Source organism: Aulonocara sp. 'chitande type north' Nkhata Bay, linkage group LG22 (genome assembly GCF_057382095.1).
Source record: "Aulonocara sp. 'chitande type north' Nkhata Bay isolate Kocher_YH1m ecotype deep benthic linkage group LG22, A_spYH_male_GT1.1, whole genome shotgun sequence".
NCBI lineage: Eukaryota > Metazoa > Chordata > Actinopteri > Cichliformes > Cichlidae > Aulonocara > Aulonocara sp. 'chitande type north' Nkhata Bay.
The window spans coordinates 34,504,751-34,525,212 of NC_141364.1; the positions used below are offsets into that span (position 1 = coordinate 34,504,751).

Here is a 20,462-nt window from a genome sequence, read left to right on the forward strand (position 1 = left end):
TATCACTGAAAATAGGTACATATGAAAACCAAATAAGATTTTTAAATCCGTAATAAACAGTCATGTTAGAATTATTGCATACATAGGACAGTGCTGCCAGAGGAGCCCAGAAAAATTTGGTTTCCTTGTTTTTGACTCATAATTTTGTACTTTGTTTTAGTTTAATAAAGCCATCTTTTAGTTTATCTCTTCTGTTTCCAAGTCTTGCATTTTGTTCCAACTCTGTCAGCCACACAGCCAGCTTTGGCATCTGGTGTGTTTTCAAGTGTTGCTTAAATTTTTGGAGCAGCGTATACTTCCTGTTATTGGCCAAGTTTCTGCTGTAACCTCTGTGAGGCTGCATTGATACATTTTTCTGTGGCAGTTTGACATTAGTTCATTTTTGCTCTCTTTCATAAAAAAGTTTCTGATGTGTGCATCAAGAAATGTTTCGGGACTGGACCCGAGCTTCTCTGTTTTTATCAGATGAACAAAATAAACACAATCAGTCATCAGAACACAGACGTCCTGAACTTCATAGCACATGATACATGAAGTAAACTCAAACCATGTAAAAGGAAATATAAAGTATTCCAACTCTTGATTACTTCTAATAGTCATGTAACTAGAAGTCATTTTGTTGGCACATTTGCCACAACACCGCTCTTCTTGGACCGCACAAATCATCCATCCATCCGTCTTATTCCATTTATCTGGGACTGGGCCCAGGTCGCGGGGGCAGCGGCCTAAACAGAGAAGCCCTGACCTCCCCCTCCCCGGCCACCTCCTCCAGCTTGAACACCAAGGGGTTCCCAGGCCAGCCGAGAGATATAATTTCTCCAGCGTGGACAAATTATATAAAATCTATATGCAGCAGATAACACTATACTGTGTGAGATTTCATCAAAACAATTCTAAAAATTGAATTTCCAGCCCTTTCCCCATCTGTGGATCCAACCACAACCATCTTCAAATGTTTATTTTGATCCCAACTGCAGACCTGAAAAGACTACCCTGACTCTGTCTTACTTAGTCACCACACTGCAGTCTTGACAGAATCTGCACGCAGACAGGCATACCAACAGTCTATCGATTGGAAGGTCATTACATTGAGACCCGACTGTCCAGTCCACAGGCAAAAGTATCCTGGGGCAAGATGCTGAATCCCAAATTGGTTTACTTTCACTCTGTATCAGTTTGAAGCTCAAAGGTATAATTTCATGTACTGAAATCGTGCTCAGGCACGATTCATGAGTGGAAAATTACTTTCCTGCTTCATGCAGGTTCAATTAAATTAACAATAGATTAAGTGCAAATGTAACTAAATATAGCTGTGTGAACGGGTTTTGACCCATGAATGAATTGTGACTACCAAACTGACTAGTTCTCATAAGTACTTTATAAAATAAGGATTTCTTGTGGAGAAAAAATAGGATTTGAAAGTAGCTAAAAACATCAGCTGCTGTATGCATGTTCCCTTGAGGCTGTCAGACTTTACTCTTCCTTATTAAATGATCAGCTACACTGCTTATAGTCACAGTAGAGTGAGTTTTGGCAACAGCCATGAACTGCGGAGCAGTGATGCCAAAAAGTGGCTTATCTTGATGGATGGGTTCATTATCACCTTCTAATTACAGGTGGATTGTCAAATGTATTCATTACCTGTGCTGACCGGGGTTGTGTGAATGTGTGTCCAGGAGTTAGTGTTACACCTGCTGAACTCCAAGGGGTCAACTCGTGTGTGTTGGGGAGGGGCTTGGGGTGGGACTGGGTTCCAGGGGGTTTTGTTTCAGCTTTGCTGTAGGCTCTGTGCAATATTCATGAGTTATGTGGGGATCAGTGTGCTGTGTGCTGTGTACCACTCAAACTGGTTCTGCCTCTGAAACTGCCTCACTTACTCTGTGATCTATCTATCTATCTATCTATCTATCTATCTATCTATCTAGCTATCTAGCTATCTGTTTTCCTTGTAAATCAAGTAAAACTATACCAGAGAAGTGGAAAAATTGATTTTATCAGCATTTAGAACAAACGCCTTTTTTTCAACAATCTTGACTTATAAAACTATAAAGTTTAGAGATTTGCTGTAGATAAAAACAATGTTTAGAATTGTAGGTTTTTGTATTTATTGTGGTTCCAAAAACACTAGAACATTTCCCATAATATGACTCAAAAGTATTTCTTTATAAGCACCACTGGTGACTGTTTGTTACAGATACGGCCATGCCCTGCAGAGCCACAGATAACTTTGCTTGTTTATACAGGCTTCACAGGCTGCATGGTGCCTTTCATAATGACTGTAATGATGAAGATATGTGATATGAATAGATAGAATGTCCTTGTGTCAGATCTAGTTGAAACCTTGAGACTCGTTTTCTGCTCTTCATGGTTTTCTCTGGTATAGTATGGTGTCGGGTAGCAAATTAATGGTGTTAGTTTAGATGAATGAGTATCTTCTTTTGACACTTGATTTTAATAAGGCTTAAGCATCCAAATATGTATGTAATATTTCTGCTAGACAAAGATTTAGAAATGGGACAATTCGGGAATAAACCAGTTTGGCTGGTTTATTTAAACCAGTGGAAACCAGCAACTCAAAAAATAATTTCTTGCTGTTTGGACCTTTATGTTAAGGTGCAAGCACCAAAGGTAAGTGGACTCTAAAGCATGACTAAGTTGAGACTAGAGAGTAGTGCAAATGTATTTACTTTGCACAAGAAGTAGAGAACTTGAAACACTGAATGGTTTGCACTGGGAAACTATGTGCCAGAGAATACGGGCACAAAGGGGAGAGCATAGATGGGTGAGCTTCAGAAGGCAGAACCTGAGCCTGGGATGGCGGTCCACTGGGAGAGAGGTGATGGGTGTTAAATCCCGAAAATGTACATGGGTAAAATAACAGTTCCAAGTGTTGTTAAGATTAATGTTCAGGTGTACTTGTGAATAGTGGTCCAGGAGGGGTGGACTGGTTTACTCACAGGAGATCATAGGCAGGAGGGCAAGCAGCTGGTGGAGCGGAGGGTTTTCCAGGGGCGATTTTTAATGGAGAACCAGCTCAACAAAACAGATGAAGGAATACAAAGGCAGAGATTGCTTAGGTCCACTGGGAGAGAATCTGAAACAGGGAGCAAAGAGGCCTCAGAAGACAGGAATATTTAGCACTGGGGGCCCTGACACCCAAAGTGCTTCAGACTACAAGGCACATTTTCAAACGTACATTCACACAGCACTTTTATCTACTTTACATCCATGACAAATTTCACATCACCAATTACCTTACATGTGTTTTTGGAGGAAGCCAGAGAACTTGGATGAAACCCAAGCAGGCGTTGAGAGAACATTCAAACTTTCACACAGAACCAGAACTAACCCAACCAGGAGATTTAGACATGAGACATTACTATGATGCAGTAGAACCAACCACAGCACCAGCATGAAAGATTTCCTCTGACACAACTCAAGCAAACATAACACAATATCACAATGTGCTGGTGTGGAACAGCTACAAGGCAGGAATAATACAATCACAGGAATCAATAACAAGAATGATATTGACAAAACTTATACACAAAAAAATCAAAGAACTTTTTTTTACTAGAGCAACTGTAGAAACTGACATTCACTAATGTAAACCAAGAGTTCAAACCACAAAACAGAGATGATAAGAATTAGAGACATTTACAAGAAAATACAATTCTGGTTTTAGGTGATTGTTTCGGTGTTTGCCTGGTCTGTCAGTAGAACATGTAGAGCCTGGTGGCCAGCAAAGAATATCACAGTAATTTAGTCTTAATTTGAAACCAAACACAGGCACAGGGAGAGTAATTATTAGATAGAATATACTGAGCTTAGTTCAGAAAGCAGCACTTCTTGTCTAATTAGCACATGATGCTAATTAAAATAAAATATTTACAGGACTGTGTAAAAGTCTTGAGCCACTTAACTTTGATCTATAAATCATTAAAACATCAAAAGGCACCTCACTAGGTGAATAAACTAGTGTTGTACCTACACCTACACACCTACACAAAACCAAGTCTATCTTTAGTCTGGTCGCAAAAACACAAAATCTGTTCTCATTTCTTTAGTTGAATTTACAAATTTCCAAAAATGTCAAGGTTTGAGAGACATACAATTGTATCTTTGAACCAACGAGGTGATTCCCACAGAGCTATCAGCTGAAACATTTGTCAAACCTCAATGTGGTATGGGATTTGTCCTTAAAGAAATGTAAGAAAACTGCGTAAGTAAAAGAAGTGTCTATAGCATATATATGTCTATAAACAGTATCTAAAAGTCATGTCCTTAGGAAATGGGGGTAAAATCCCAGCAAAGAGTCTCAATGGAAGAGAGAATTGAAATGAGGAGAAAAGGCTGAGCTATTTCTAACCACACACGTACTGGACTGCAACTTGTTTTAATCATTCATTAATCCAAAGTGGACATTTTGGGTTCAAATTATTGTTTATATGTACGGTCTAGGTTAGGGAAGAAGTACATCAGTGAGCGGTTTTAGCCATCTGTAAAATACACCTTAGGTGTCGTCATGGTTTTTTGGGGACCTTGTAAAGTTAAAGGTATTGGAACAGCTTCATTTTTCCAAATTACAGTGATCCCAACACTGCAAGTGCAGTAAAAGCATACCTGCACAGAAAAACATACACATGGGAACACGATCAGTCATGGATTGGCCTCGTGAAAGCCTGTACCTAGACATTATTGACGTAGTGCATCTTAACAAAGATTGGAACAAAAGGCAGCCAACTCAAAAAAAAAAAAAAAAACAACCTATGAAATGCCCCTCATGAAGCCCAAAGAAGTACTTCTTTTCCTTTTTAGAAGACCTACCTGCAAACCTGAACGACCTTCAGGTACCATCTCAAGCTACCAGTAAGTGGTCACGATGGTTTTTGTTTCCTAACTGAAGTTTATCTCTCTTTGTGTTTGTGATCAGCAGCTGTTCCCTTAATGTTGTTTTGAGGATTTGTATATAAGATTTCCCCCTCATGCATATTCCTAAATGTGCGAGAGGGCAAATAATTTATGTTGATTGATTCTCTTATTCATATGATTTCATGTTTGAAAACAGATAAAGATTCATCTGCCTGGAAGATCAACAGTCAGATGAATCATGTTGTTGTCAATAACAGATCATAAGAAACTAATGCTGTGTGAAAATGCTATACAAAGAACACTTTAAATAAGGAAGATTCTCGAAATAATACATTTGTTCCCTCAGCATGTAAGCCTGTAGGCTTAAATGTGTTCTACTTAATTCATTTCTTGGAATGGCAGCTGCACTGTACCCAAAATAAATAAGAGTATTTAGAAGAACTCTCAGTAAAGTGGTTCAAATTATTATGCTAAAGTTTCTTAATTTTTTTTTTTTTTTTGCTTTAATCTGCTATTTTAAAATTAAGTCAAAGCAACTTAAATCTGTATTCTGGGTCTTACTGAAACTCATGTTTTAGAATGCAGCCATTTAATTATTCAGATATTAAATGCTACCAACATTGTGTATATATGTTCAGTATATCAATATAACAACAAAGTCAGCAGTTTTCTAAAATGTTGCAAATCACAGGTCACAGTTTAGTTTATAAGCCCTTTATATCTTTTACTAATGCGCACAACTGTGAATATGCTTATCGTTGTCAGTGAAAAACATGGTTTTCATGTAAAACAAGAACGCTTACTATTAACAAAATAGAGTATTGTTTTTTAATTCAAAAATAAAAGATAAATAAAATGACGATAAAGTTCTTATCACTAATCAAATAAATAATATGACCTCACGACTGATCTCATGGTCCAACATTCACCAACAGTGAGCGTCGTGCGTAAAAAGCAATATGCCCATCACAGCCAGAGAGATGTGAGTGCTGATACTGTATAATGACTAATAACAATAATAACAATAACAATAATACAATTGATAATAATAACGACAATAAAAAAAACCTCGTTTCAAATTTTAGCTGCGTGGGTCTTCTTTCCCAACTGAAGAAAGTATTATTTTCCCTGCGTTTCTTCACTTCGCCTTGTTCCGCGCTGCGGAGCTGCAGTGATGTCAGCCTGCCTGGGTGATTTGAAGGTCAGCCGCCTCGGAAGGGTTCATACAGAGTTCACCGGCATATATTAAGCATTTCAATCTTTCACTCTCTGTGGCAAAACTAGTTGGAAATGAGTTGCGCGGGGGGGTGGATAACCCATTCGTCATCGCAGAAGAAACGTGAGCTTTTAAACGCCGTCCGTGGTTCTTTTTTTTTATTATTATTATTACAAGAGACAAATTCTCCTGTTCGCGCGTGTTTTACCACCGCTCCCAATGCGAGACGGGGCGATTTCCAAAAAACAGGTCGGATTATTGTTATTATTATGGAGTCTTCAGAGGTTCGCGGCAGGGCGGAGAGTAGACTCGGTGCAAGAAATGAGGATTTAGAAAAAGCGGCGGAGCGTTTCGGACTGAAATAATTAGTGATTCCAGTGCGGGACGAAGGAGAAGAAGAGGAACGAAATCCGCCGTGCCAAGGAGAGGGGGAGGGAGGGGGAGAGGAGTTCGACGGAGTTGCTTGCGCTTATGTCGGCGATTTTTATCCATCACACACAAGAGTAGTTGAACGAAGAGCCTCTTATCATGTTTGACTGCATGGACATGCTCACCGTAAGTCCCGGACAGATGCTGGATTTCTACACCTCCAGCCCGTCCTCCTGCATGTTGCAAGAGAAGGCTCTGAAAGCATGCATCAGCGGACTGGCGCATAGAGAGTGGCAGCACCGCCGGAGCGCACACTGTAGGTCCAACTTCTCCACATTCTGTCGTATTCATGCTGTCGTTCTTGTGCTTATTGTTTCGCTTTGAGTCGCAGAGGTGAGCTTGAAATAATCATACAGGCGGAGTCCGGCATCTGTTCACAACAAGTTCTAATGAAAGGGCCTGCAGGTGGCAAGAGTGACAGTGGTAAACACGATGGAAACTGCTGGGTAATTATTTGAGAGTTTTACGCTGCCGCATAATTAAATCTTCCAAAAAAAAAAAGGTATTAAAGATTCAAAGGGAGACCATTTGTGGAGCATCTTTGGAGCAAAATCAAATGTTTAGATTATTAAAAACAAAGAAAAAGTCTCCGAGCGCCTCACGTGCTTCCCAGCAGAGCCGATCTACTGAATGAATGCTGATGGCTTCCAGCAGTTCAGTTCAGAGAGCAGCACCCTAGCTGGAGGAATGTAGACCGTAAACACGGGCGGTGTTTCCACACCTCCCTCCCCGGGCTGCACATGACAGGAGGGGGCGGCCTGGCAAACCGCGACTTACGTTCTCTGACACTAATGCAGATAAACGAGCGCGCGGACTTCATTGACTTTAGCGGCAGCTCGCTGCTGGAACACGAACTGACCAAAGCTAATGAATGATTTTGTGCTAGTTTTTATCCAGGAGACCAAGTGGACGCTTTAAGGGCACAGAGTGTTGCGTGTACTGTTGACATAAAGAATAAATGTAAGATTTAAACGTCCACAGTCAGGACTATATCGAGAATGAGCACTGTGTTAATTATTATTATTATATGAATTATGACTCGTTATTTGTGGATCTGTTTAGATTTTTGTTACAAAACTAGCCTGCATGTTACTGCACGACATTCGAAACAGCCGATATAATATCACACTCACAACTGAGCCTGTTGTCATGAGGCAGTTGTCAGTGTTTGTTTATGGCTGACGCCCTGTTGCTGCTCTCTGATTCATCTTAATTTGTTAACGACCTCCTCATGTGTCACTGCTCAAAGGCAAAACCCAGTGAGCAGAAAAGTTTCGGCTGAAGCCTTTAACCAGCAGCCGACTCCCACAGCGCTGTGCTGCGTGTCATTTACCTCAAATTTACATCTAGTTCTTATTTTCGTAATGACTGTATTTTCTGCTAACCTGTCAGAAACCTGTTCCTGGTGGTCAGGGCTCTTTAAATGATCAGCATGCCAAAACTCGATTGTCTTTAAGAGCTATGCTTTTTCTCCTAAAATTTATATCCAGTTGACATAAATTTGTGGTTATCTACAAATTATTGCTCTAAATAAAATAACAATAATAAAAAAACAGCGATCAGGCCGTTAAACCTGTTAAATATTTTCCCATTTAAAAATGTTTTCTATTACATTATGTGCTCAGTCAGAACTATGTAAACGTTTTAAATATGTATTTAAGATTAAATGAATTATTGTTTTTTATTTACAGGTATTCTGTATAGTTTTTCAATTATATGCTTTTTTATTTTTGTCCATTTATTTATTTAAGACACGAGCAAAACCAGAAAGCGATGATAGCATGGTGCTGTGAAAGGTTTACTCCAGCGGGTAAAGTGTCCGCATTAAGAATGTAAATGTAAAGACATTTCATTACTTGGAAAAATAATATTTTTTTTAAAAGGTAAATCTTAGTGTGTGTAGCAAGGAGCATTAGTCCCACGAGTTCTTGGATATGTCCATGTAAACTCGTCCTGTCAGCTTTGAACAAAAGGCCAACATGGACTGGATTTTATTCAGACTTCTGCCGTGTCCAAGTGTTTTTTCTTCCACTAAGTCCAAATGACTTTTTAAGCATTGGTCTATATTGATGCAGTTTTACATGATCTCTTAATTTGCAGTGAGCCTACTAATTAACAGATTGCGTAAATTTACTTTGTCTCACTGGCTTGCAGGGAGGATTTTCTCTGTCATCAGAGCAGAGGCCTGTTCCAGTGCATATTTATTTCTTTATTTCATGTATCTACTATTTCCTATTCAGTTGTTCCCTTTTTGTTTGAAACAACAGTTTTTGCACTTGATTTACTTCAAATAGAAAAGTGAATGTTTTTTGTTTGTTATATTTTGCATTTCATAATTTTTTATGGTTCTGTGATTGAGTGAATTCACTCTTATGTTCCTCATTGACGATGCAAAATGTCCTTAATCTTTTATATGAACCTTCAAAATGAACTCAGTACTTTAATTAATAAGTTAATTAAGTAAATTAAATTAAGAATCGATTGATGAAAATAGTGTAGCTTGTGAATATTTTAATATCTGTAGGGCATGTAAAACTGCTGTTGGTGACTGGGCAATGTTTCTTTTATCAATAATTCTATTCTTGATAAAAGTTTGCAGATTAATTTTTAAAGTAAGGTAGAAATAAGGAAATGACTGGGAAAGCCTCCCCTGCCCCCATTTTTTTAAATATGCCATTATTTTTGTGCAATCTCTCAATGTCAGATCTCAGTGAACTTGAAATAGCCGCAATGCTAAAAATGAGGAACTCATGAGTAACACTTTGGCCTGTGAAGCCCAGTGTGCAGGTGACAGGAGGCCTTCTAACTAACACATCCCAGTAAGCTACTGTTTAAATAAGACCTTGATTTGAAGAAGCATGTCTTGTGTTCACTGAAACATCGGTTTTATAGTTTGTTTTTCCAGGAAAATGCAAACCTCCTGAGTATTAATTAGCTGCAATGACAACAAAGCAACCATTAATGCATTTCCTCGTTCAGTTCAGATGTTAATTAAGAGTGAAAGAAACTCTTACACTGATGAAATGGACTATCGAATGGCTACACATGATGTCAATAATCTGGAAACAAGCAGCTGAAATGTTATCATGAAAAGACAAAGCCAAAGAGACAGCCTGGTATGGATTGTAGATCTGACACATGCTATGAAATAATGAGTCTTTTGTCTTTAAGCCTTAGCATCTCTGATATGGACATGAAAGGCCACGACTTGCCACCAAACTAATTGACTGTGTGAAATGACAGGTGAACGGGGGGAAATAAAACGCTGTGTACAACAGGGTGGCATTAAGGCTGCCCTGGGCTCTGCTGACACTGTGTGTTGATGAAAATACCTGCCTTTAAAGAAATATCATATATTAGCGAGCTCATAAATGATCATAGCTGCTGATACATGCAACTTTTAGATTTCATATTATAAAGAATGACTCATTTTCACACTTTCTATAGCTGATGTTGTAGTGGTAATTAAAAAATCCTAGATGTTATTACTTTTAAAAAAGGTTTATGATGTTGAAAATTAGATTTTTTTCACAGAATTTTTTTTTAAAATAGCCTGCCCTGAGCTTCATGTCATCTTTAAATGTATAAAATGGACAGTTTTGTTTAAAACTGCAATAAAAAATAAAGAAATAGGATAAAACAACAGAGCGAACAACGGGAAACCTCAGTACAAACCAATAGATAATAATTTTATCGACTATGTTAAAAAATATGAGGAATTTTTTGTTGTGTCTTTTGCAGTCTTATTAGAGTTTTAGAGGAGTTTTCCCTGATTTGTCATTAATTACTTGACTATACATTAGAATTTCTCCTTCTGAAAGTATATTTGCAGAAGTGGAAAATATACATGTTTTAGGCTACTACAAAACACTATATATGGACCTCTCCCATCCCAACAATGGCCTCTTCTCAATGTTGAGGTCTGGCAAATGCTTCCAAGCACATAATCGTATGTGCTTGCTTCGGCAAGCGCGTACGCTAAATTGGATACGATACAGAGAAGATTAGCATGGCCCCTGCGCAAGGATGACACGCAAATTCGCAAATGCTTCCACTCTCTTAAGGCCAAAACAGAGAGAATGAGGACGAGCTTCTTCCCTCAGGCTATTCAGGTCTTGACCCAGGGATACTCTGAACTGTCATGCATCATGTCACTGCACACACACTGTTTATTTGCACACTTCTTATAATTTCTTTCTTAAATATTTTATTTGCATATTCTATTTTTTATCTTATAATTTAGCTTAGTTCTTAGGTTAAATTCCTAATTTATTCTTCAAATCTGTTAGACCTTTTTTTTACTGTAAACTTTTAAAATGTAAATTTTGTAAATTTCTTTACTGTAGTTTAATGGTCGGATATTGTACAGCAATAACGTTTCACTACATGTTGTACTGTGTACGACAGAATTTGAATGTACAAACCTGAAAAATACATTAAAATACATTATTGAAAATATACTGAAAGTTTTTCAGTCTGCTCTTAACACACCGTCACAGACCTTCTTATTAGGGTCCCAGTGATAGTTTCATACTTTTTCACAGTTGTGTGTTTATGTGATTTTTCATGATTTTTAATTTCCAAAAAAATAAACGTTGATTTTCTAATATAATCATACAGTTTTCTGAAGCTGACGGGCAAACAGTGAAATGTTTGGTTGTAAAGTAAAACAATTATTCTTTTATCAGAATGATTGCTGAATAACAATAACACACACACACTCACACACGCACACACACACACACACACACACACACACACACACACACACACACACACACACACACACACACACTTCTGAGATATAGTAGCGGATATAAATCAGTTGAAGCTTGAATGAAATTAAGAACAGAACAAACATTTTCACTCTTTATCTTTTCTGTTTTTTCATTATTTTGCATTTGGCTAGGGTCAGTGACCCTATGAGCAACGCGAGGCAATAAATGAACCCTGCAGAGGTTCCACAGGTAGTCCAACGTGTCCAGGATGGCACATTAAGGCCACCTGTGTATGTGTCTTTAACTAAACAATCAGAAACAGACTCTATGAGGGTGGTCTGGTGGTCCTAACTCCTGTAGTGGGCTTTGTGCTCACTGCCTGGCACCATAGCCCAATTGGAATTTGCCATAGGATACCAAAACTGGGAGGTGTGAGACACAGACCTGTACAGGCTAGACCAGGGATGCCCAATCCCAGTCCTCGAGAGCTACCATCCTGCAGCTTTTAGATGCATCCTTGTTCCGTCACACCTGAATCAAATGAATGGCTTGTTATCAGGCCTTTGCCAAACTTGATGGCACGCTGAAGAGGTAATCCAATCGTTTGATTCAGCTGTGTTGGAGTAGGGATGCATCTAAAAGCTGCAGGACTCTTGAGGACTGGGATTGGGCACCCCTGGGCTGCACAATGGCACCCTGACTGCCTTTAGGTACTGGGGTGAAATCCTTGGCTCTGCGGTCATATCCTACGCTTCCAAAATGGGTCCTGAAGTCTTCCTGATTCAAGACGATGCCTCATGTGGGGAGAGTATGCAGGCAGTTCCTGGAGGATGAAGGAACTGATACCACTGACCTGCCCCCACACTGACCTGACCTAAATCTGATAGAACAGATCGGAACATTATTTTTCCGTCCATTTGATGCTGCCAGGTTACACCTCAGATTGTCCAGGAGCTCAGAAATGCCCTGGTCCAGATCTGGGAAGAGATCCCCATTATCCGTCATCTCATTAGGAGCCCATGTTGTTGGGCAGACATACAAGCATGTGGGGGCCATACAAACTACTAAGTAAGAGTGGACAGAAGAGTGCAGAATGGACTAGTCTCTCACATCAGTTTTTGCCTTTGACTTTTGGTCTTTTGAATTCAGCACTCGAGGTTGATTTTTACTTCCATCAAAAGATGTGGCATTCTTTTGTTCCTAACACATTACTATGTAATGGTATCGATACCATGCTCATATTAGCACAGACATCCAGCATAATCTTTTCCCATTGAGATCTGATGTTTTAACCCCCCCCCCCCCCCCCCCCCCCACACACACACACATATGTGTGAGTAAAATATGCAATATATTCCCTCATGCTACCAGTACTGACCAGAACTGACATCCATCCATCCTCTTCCACTTAACGTTGTCAGGGTTGCAGGAGGGCTGGAGCCAATCCCAGCTATCATAGGGCGAGAGGCAGGGTACACCTTAATGCTTTGAGTATTTTAAGCTCTTCTTAACCTTGCTCCCTCTGGCACACATTGTAAGGCCATGCAAAGCTGCTTCTAATGTGGTGCACACTTTGTGAAAACCTGAACAAAAACACACTCCCATACAGAGGAGTGTCAGTATTAAGAGTGAGCTTCCTTTCCACAGCCACTCAGGTTATGCCTACGTCTCCACATCAAGATCACCACAGCTTAACACAAACCAAATACAGAAACATCTCTTTGTCAGGTTTAATTAAATCCTGTGATTTATGATAGTACCACTCAATTGATTTTTACTTAGGACATACATTTTTAGCGCACCTTCCCTTCTGCAGCATAAAAGCAGCTTTGTCCTCCAAAGCTTCATTGCTGTTTGTAGCGACAGGCTTTGCTTCATATTCTTTGCCATGTGTCTGTTTTGTGGACCGTGTGGACAGAGTTTCACAGGCTACTTGTTTTCCATCCTAGAGAATTGGATATAAGGATGCAGAGAGCACAGAACGAATCTCCAGATTAAAACCTAAAAACCTTTGTGTATGGAATTGACATGCTCTCCCTGTAAATAGGTTTCCGTCCACAGTCCAAAGATAATCATGGTTAGGTGTGGTCATTCTAAACTGGCTGTAGTGTGCTGTGAAAATGAAAACACTGGAGAAAAAAATGGTTTCCTAAAAAAATAAAATGTAGCATTAAGGGTGAAATCTTTCATAAAATAAAGGATGTGCAAAGATTCTTTGAATGGCAGAGATGTAGCACAGAGCCATGGCTCAACGTCTCACAGTGAAGCCATTTATAATTCTTAACTTGTTTGATCTGCTGCTCACAACAAACAAACACAAGCAGAATTTGTAGACTTTTAACTGTATTTTCATAAACTTTACAGCTTTTCCTACTGATAAAAACCTCCCTTATGGCCGTTCATTAAACAATAAATATATGACAGAAAAGTTTCTTTTTTCACCTTCTGCTATAGAAATTTTAGTTTTTTCTTTTCAGTTTTTCTTTTTTTGTCACAGCAGCTTTTTCTTCATCATGTAGAAAAATAGTTTAATATATTAATATTAATATTATATAATTATATATTATGTATAAATGTATGTAAATATCCTTTACAGTGACACAAAGGGGAGTGTCACTGCTCCGGCCCACTAATATCAAAGTGTGCTGCATGTGGCCCGCCGTGTAAAATGAGTTTGACAACCCTGCCTTAAACTGTGGCAGCGTCAGCTCCAGTGGAGCTATTGTGTTATCAGTCTTTTTGTTGAAAAACTGGGGGCTGCTGGGTTTAATGTTGTCAAACTTATTATTCACACACTGTTGTGGTGCAGGTCTATTTTTAGTCACGAATGTGGGTTAAACGCTCCCGCTTACATGGTGACGATGGTGCACTATGGCACTGTGCGATAAAAAAAAGCATTGAAGCAAAAAAATGTGAAGATTTTTTATAATTCTTTTTCAAATTACTTGGTGAATGGTTGCAGCCCTATTCTGAATTATTTTAATTTCTTTAAGGGGGAGGTATATGGTGTCAGTTCTCCATTCCAAGAGAGAAGAACTTCTCAGTCAGCATGTTCTCTTACTGGCTGGTTGTAAAAGGCAGTGTGTGTTCATATCAGCATTCTCTGGTGTCACTAACCACAGTTCTCATAGATAGCCAATCACAGTCCCTCCCCTTATTCATCTCGCAGACTCCAGCAGGGAGCCTGTGCTTTTTTACCCAACCGGCAGGTTCAGCCAGAGGGTAAGGGTTGAGGAGTCGCTCATTTTTCTCTCCCTGTTCGTAAGCCACACTAGCTGTGCCCACTTGTCTGTCAATGGCCTTTATTTCTCTGAGCTTTCTGTATATGTTAACATGCAGAGAAGCCGACTCAAAGTTTAATCACGCAGAAAATGGAAAAAGGCTCCCCCGCAACTGATGCCCATGTAGCTAACTGATGACCACACCTCCACACATACATGTAATGAGGGGTGTAATGCATCTATGTTTATACGTCCCATCTGTCTGCAGGTGGTCACACTGCCTCTTAGAAGCAGCCATGAGTTTCAAATAGGTAGCAGGGCTAAATTGTTGTGGCTGCCTCTCTTCAGTGTGTAATCGCCCAGCCATCACAAATGCACCAAAGTATTTTTCCTCTAGATGTATGTTGAAGTGTGCTGTACCGCCTGGTGAAGGCTAAGGCACATTAATTCTGTGCTTCAGTAGCCCTCACCTGATGCGAACACCTTGTTTCAGTTATTAAGTGTTTGATACAGAATATTACACTGTGGTTATTATATAGGGAACTGTTCTTGTGTAGAATGCTGCTTCCATATTTTAAGTCACAACAACAGACTGAACTATGTAAGAGTAAAACGTTATAATTCAATACAATGTGCTGAAAAAGTAAAATTACTTAAACATTTATTACTTGATGTATGTATAACATACATAATCTATCTAAGTAGGCGGTAGGTGAAGTGTCTTGCCCAAGGACACAAGAGAGTCCGAGCCGGGGCTCGAACCAGCAACCTTCCGGTTACAAGGCGAACTGCCAACTCTTTGAGCCACGACCGCCTTATGTTATGCTAACTTAGCTGTGTAGCTAGTGATCAAGTAGCACATCATTATATACCAGCTAGTCCAACTTCAGTAACCCTACAAACGTCACTGCTGTTTAGTTTTCTGTCCTCATTTATGTTGGAAGTGACAGCAGAGCTGTACGTTTGAATTTTTTCTCTCAGGGCTTTCTGTTGCTCTGCCTCCCGTCTTTGGAACTCCCTTCCTCCTGAGATAAGAAACATCACTTCCTTCCCTCTTTTTAAGACTCAAAACTCACCTATTCACAATAGCCTATTTCACGGAAACTTTTCCATCCTGCTACTTTAATTTATTTTATTTATTTGCTCAATGTTTTATCCTTTTTTTTGTAAATTGTTATGTTTGTTGTTGTGATCGCTTGTGTACAGTGTCCTTGAGTGTTTTGAAAGGCGCTTTCTTAAATAAAATGTATTATTATTGTTATTATTATTATTATCATTATCATTATTATTATTATTAATCACTGCAGCAAACCCTCCTGGCACCGGGTTGCAAGTTCTTCTCACCTCGGCTTCTCTTTACAATATTTCAGCCTACATTCCTACTACCAGGTATCCAACTATATCTCCTCCTAACCCAGTTCTTTTTCCTCCTTCCGTCAGAGCAGCTCCAAGCAGCACATGGCCAAGTTTTTTAGCCCAGGACCCCTCTTTTCAAACTAATATTGCTCAGTTTTCGCTGGCCTCTTCACCTCCCTCTGCAATTCCTCTTCCCAGCCCACCAGCTCCAAAACCTTCCCCAGTATCTGCTCACCTTCGCCAACAAATCGTTGCTGGTAAATATATAGATCTAGCTGACCTCATTCTACTACCACTCAACCAGCCCACTCCACCCAGGTTGATCGACAGCCACGACGGTCCCATCATCATGTGCGGCCCCATCTCGGGCAAAGGAGCTCACTGCGCTTGAGTTTGCTTTCGCCTTTTCACTATACAGAGGTGTTCTCTGCACCGCTTTCCCCTTCCAAACACAAGAGCTCGATACGTACTTGACTATAATACTTGATCTCACCCTATGATTCGGCGGCACCGGCTTTAACTAGTACCACATCCAGTTCGCTTCTCATGCAGCAGTTTGCTTACAACAGTTTGATCAGGACACATTCAGGGGCAGTCTCAACCAGGAACTCTGGTCGCATCTTCGCTGCCCGTTTTTGTCTTTCCTGCAAGATATGCGGTGCTCCTGTATCATCCTGTATCGTTTGAGCCCAAAATAATTCACAGCCCATAATCCGCACATCCGCTCTTAACTGCTTGGCCCCAACATGTACACCAGAAATTTCAAAACACACAGAATCCATTCCTAGCATGCCTTTGCCACAAGGTACAGATAGGAAGGGCAGACCCGTCATGCATCCAGGAGGCCGCACCATTTGCAATAATTTCAACGATTCTGGTTGCCTCAGGTGTTAGTGCCGCTATCTCCACTCCTGCTCCTGTTACAACGGCGGCAATTCCCGCTCAGCATGCCCCCCAAGCAATGACTAGCTTTACCCGTTTCGACACGCATTCAGAATCCAAGATCAAAAGAAGCCTTAAAAAATCACCCTAACCCAGACTTTGTCAACTTTTTATTCAAAGGTTTTTCAGAAGGTTTCCACCCAGGCATTGTCACCCAGCCATCAGTTTCTTGTACCTGTAGAAACCTCCAGTTGACAGCCAAAGAAGTTAGGGAGGGTTTCATGATTGGACCCTTTTCTAAACCGCCTTTTCCCCTCTTTTGCATCAGCCCACTTGACATCACAACAGAAATTATTCAGGCAAAAAGCGCAAAATCGTTGAGTTATCTGTGCTTCATGGTAGTCATATTGCGTGCATAAATAGCCTTGTTCCCAGCGATGATTATTCTCTTAAATACTCTACAGTGAACCATGCCATTTCCCTTGTTAAGATCGCTGGCAGAGGTGCATGGCTTTTAAAATGCCTGCCAATTCACCCTGACTTCAGGTGCCTGTTCGGAGTCAAGTGGAGGGATGTCTATTATTTCGCCATCAGGCTAACCTTTGGTTGCAAAAGCAGCCCCAAGCTGTTTGACTCACTCTCTGAAGCTCTATGTTAGTTCCTTTTCTACAACCATAAGCTGCCATTTTTAGTTCATCTTCTTGACAATTTCCTAGTCATATCCCCTTCCATGTCACCGCCAGCTCATGAGTCTTCTCCGAACTTGGCGTTCCAATTTCAGAAAAAAAGAGGGCCTATTGAAAAACTCTTGAAAACTCTTGAAAATCACTTTTGTCCTTCAAAACTTTCTCCTCGTTGCCACATGTTCCAAACGACAGCTAGCCTCCCTTACTTAAACTTTGCACTATGGATAATTCCTCAAGACCGCTCTTTTATCTCTCACTTGCTTTCACTTGCAGCATCTAAACCATCACTCCGCAGCACTATCACGCTAGAAAACTCTTCCAAAGCCAAACTGCGACTCTGGCAACTTCTCCTTGCTAACTGGACTGGCATTTCTTTCTTTTATGACATTCAGCTTTACACAGATGCTGCCCCTTCTGCCAGCTTTGGGGGTTATTATGGCAGAAGATGGTTCACTTCAGCATGGCCTCCTGAGTTCTGCCACTATATCCAGGAATGGTTCCTGCCTTCCTCAGCTGTTTTCGAAATCTACCCAGTGGTCATCTCGGCCTTACTGTGGGGCCACAAATGGTCAAAAAGATCCATCCTCATTCACTCAGACAACCTCACTGTAGCTCACATAATCAACAAAGGCCAAAGCAATTCCCCTTCCATCATGCCCCTCATGTATCTGCTCATGCATGGCTGTCAGTCACCCACCAGCCTTCGGCTCTTATGCAGAGGCAGCTCTGACACTAGTTCTCCATTTTCAGCCACAAAATGCGTGATCTAAACCCTAGCATTGCAGAGCTCATCGACCTCTCCCAAGAAGCTATAATCAATAGTCTTGCCGCAAGCAACTTGGAACATGTTCCGTTTCTTCCACAATCACTTCAATCTTCCCTTCCCGTTATTTGACATTGCAATCACGTCTAGGTTTGTATCTTTTGCATTCCGATTTCTGGGCGGCATCAATTTCTTTGCCAAAACACTCACAGGTTCGCCTTGCTTGACCATTTCATCGCCTCAGCTATCGCTACTCATCCAAGGTCTCAAACGGCAGACACCCTCTGCAACCCCACGGGTGCAACTCAATTCAATTACACTATAAAAATGCAGTCGAATTGAACATATGAGTCTTATAAGTTACAAATGAAATGAAATTCTCAGCTGTTGGTAACAATCTATCCAATCCACAGATGCAATGAAATCAAAACATGGATGTCCATGGGTTAAGTTATGAGAAATGACATAGGGAAATAGTCTTTAACATGCTTACTGAAATATATTTAATACTTTGTGTTGGTGGGGACAGCTTCAAGATACGTGAAGAAACTTTGCATGCATCAGGTGTGGTTGTGGCCCAATTTTCAACTGTTCTGATAATTCTTTATACTGCTCTGTCTAAAATCTTGCGGGGGGCATCTAATTGTGGTTTATGGTGAAATGATGATCTTTCCACTTCCAGATTATGGCCCCAACAGTGCTCACAGGAGCCAGTGGCATCAGTAGTTTTTGCAACAATAAGGTTATGAAGGTCTTGAGAGAGCTCATTGTTTTTACCCATCATGAGATGTTTCTTGTGTGACATGTTGGTAATGACACGTTTTTATTGGCCATCAGTTGGGACTGAACCAGCTGATATTAATTTGCATGACTGCTTTCTAATTACTGATAGATTTCTGCTGGTGTCATGACTGTCCATGCCTTTTTGCACCTTGCCTTCTTCATGTGTTCAATAGTTTTCCCCTGTTTTATTTCTTATTAATACACAAAACTTATGGACATCTATGGTTAGATTTCTGTGCATGTGCGATTTGGATTTTTTGTTACCGAAATCTGGTAATAATGTCAATAGCACCTGTTATGGGCTGGTGATTTGTTACACAAGACACACACATTGTGCTGAACAGACAACATTATTACAATTTATTCTGTCTGATATTCTCATATCATGTAAGTACAAGTATCTAGAGATTTGGACAAAATAGACCACCTGAAAATCAGCAAAAAAATTGTTCAGCGTAGTATGACTAGTTATAACTTGTATAGACATGCTGCCACACAGTAGAATGATGTATGTAAGACAACTGCATTAATGCATTATTCCAAGTATCTATATGTATTATCTGTGGTTTGGTTATATGAGCGAATTTTGCAAAAAAATGGAGATAGAAAGTTCAAAATTCTTCCTTAAATAATTTCCAACCCAGGCTGGTCTTTAACTCATACTGTAAATATATAAGAGCATGCACAAGTGCCTGTTTTCTTGATCCTCCTTTATCAAGTGGCTTTGTGTGTCAGACCACTGGCTCATCTCCAGCAGATTGTCTCAACGAACATCTGCTTTATGTGCAAATGTTTTAACCTGCTCTCTGCCAGCTTCACAGGGAAACCATCTGGAGCATTGGAAGCAATGAAATGAAAATCAGTGCTTGTCTCTCTGTCCTTACCAAGTTGGAAGTGCATTGTACATTGGCACTATAAAAATGCAATTGAATTGAACAAAGTAATAATAAAATGCCCAAATATAAATAGTCAAGAGTACAGCTAAATATAAATACCCCAAATTGTATAATTTGGAATAACCTTGTAATTTGTAAGTAAACGGTGAGTGTGATGGAAGATCAGATTAAATCACCAGGGAATTCCATACAGGGACAAGGGTCCAGTAATTATAAGAGCTGGTCTCTCAAGATTGGTAATTGGGTTTACCCTGATGAACTACAGAAGAATGTAATCTTATCTGCTGGATGGAATGCTTCCCATTTCTATGTAGAAAGGTTGTGTATGTGTGTGGACAGCTGCTTGGTCTCTACAATCATCATGGTTTTGGTGCATTTTTATTGATGGTGCTAAATTCTCTCTTGTAGCATTGTTAGTGGTATTTTATCTGCATGTTACATGCACATCTCCCATAAACACTGCTGTTTAATGATTAATGCTTAACATTTATTTTATAGCCATCTCTTTTCTGTGTGTGCTCAGCTAATTTACTGGACCCTCCTTCATAATTATCTGAAAATGAAATAATATTTTGGAGTAAATTAGATGGATGTTTCCAAGAAAGGCCTATGCTGTTTGTTAATTGTAATAAGAGGAATT

General features: G+C 39.9%; 1 protein-coding gene and 1 non-coding gene across 2 annotated transcripts in view; both read left to right on the forward strand.

Annotated features, from left to right (window-relative positions):
- The first annotated feature begins 6,537 nt into the window (after positions 1-6,537).
- Positions 6,538-20,462, forward strand: part of LOC147304550 (retinoic acid receptor beta-like) — a 116,740-nt gene continuing 102,815 nt past the window's right edge. Inside the window, exon 1 of the mRNA XM_086279493.1 lies at positions 6,538-6,773. Within this exon, the coding sequence (XP_086135619.1) occupies positions 6,617-6,773 (157 nt within the window). The 5' untranslated portion in view covers positions 6,538-6,616. The remainder of the gene's footprint in view (positions 6,774-20,462) is intronic.
- Positions 10,471-10,578, forward strand: LOC147304551 (U6 spliceosomal RNA). Its single transcript, XR_015127050.1, has one exon. It is a non-coding gene; the product is annotated as a U6 spliceosomal RNA (small nuclear RNA).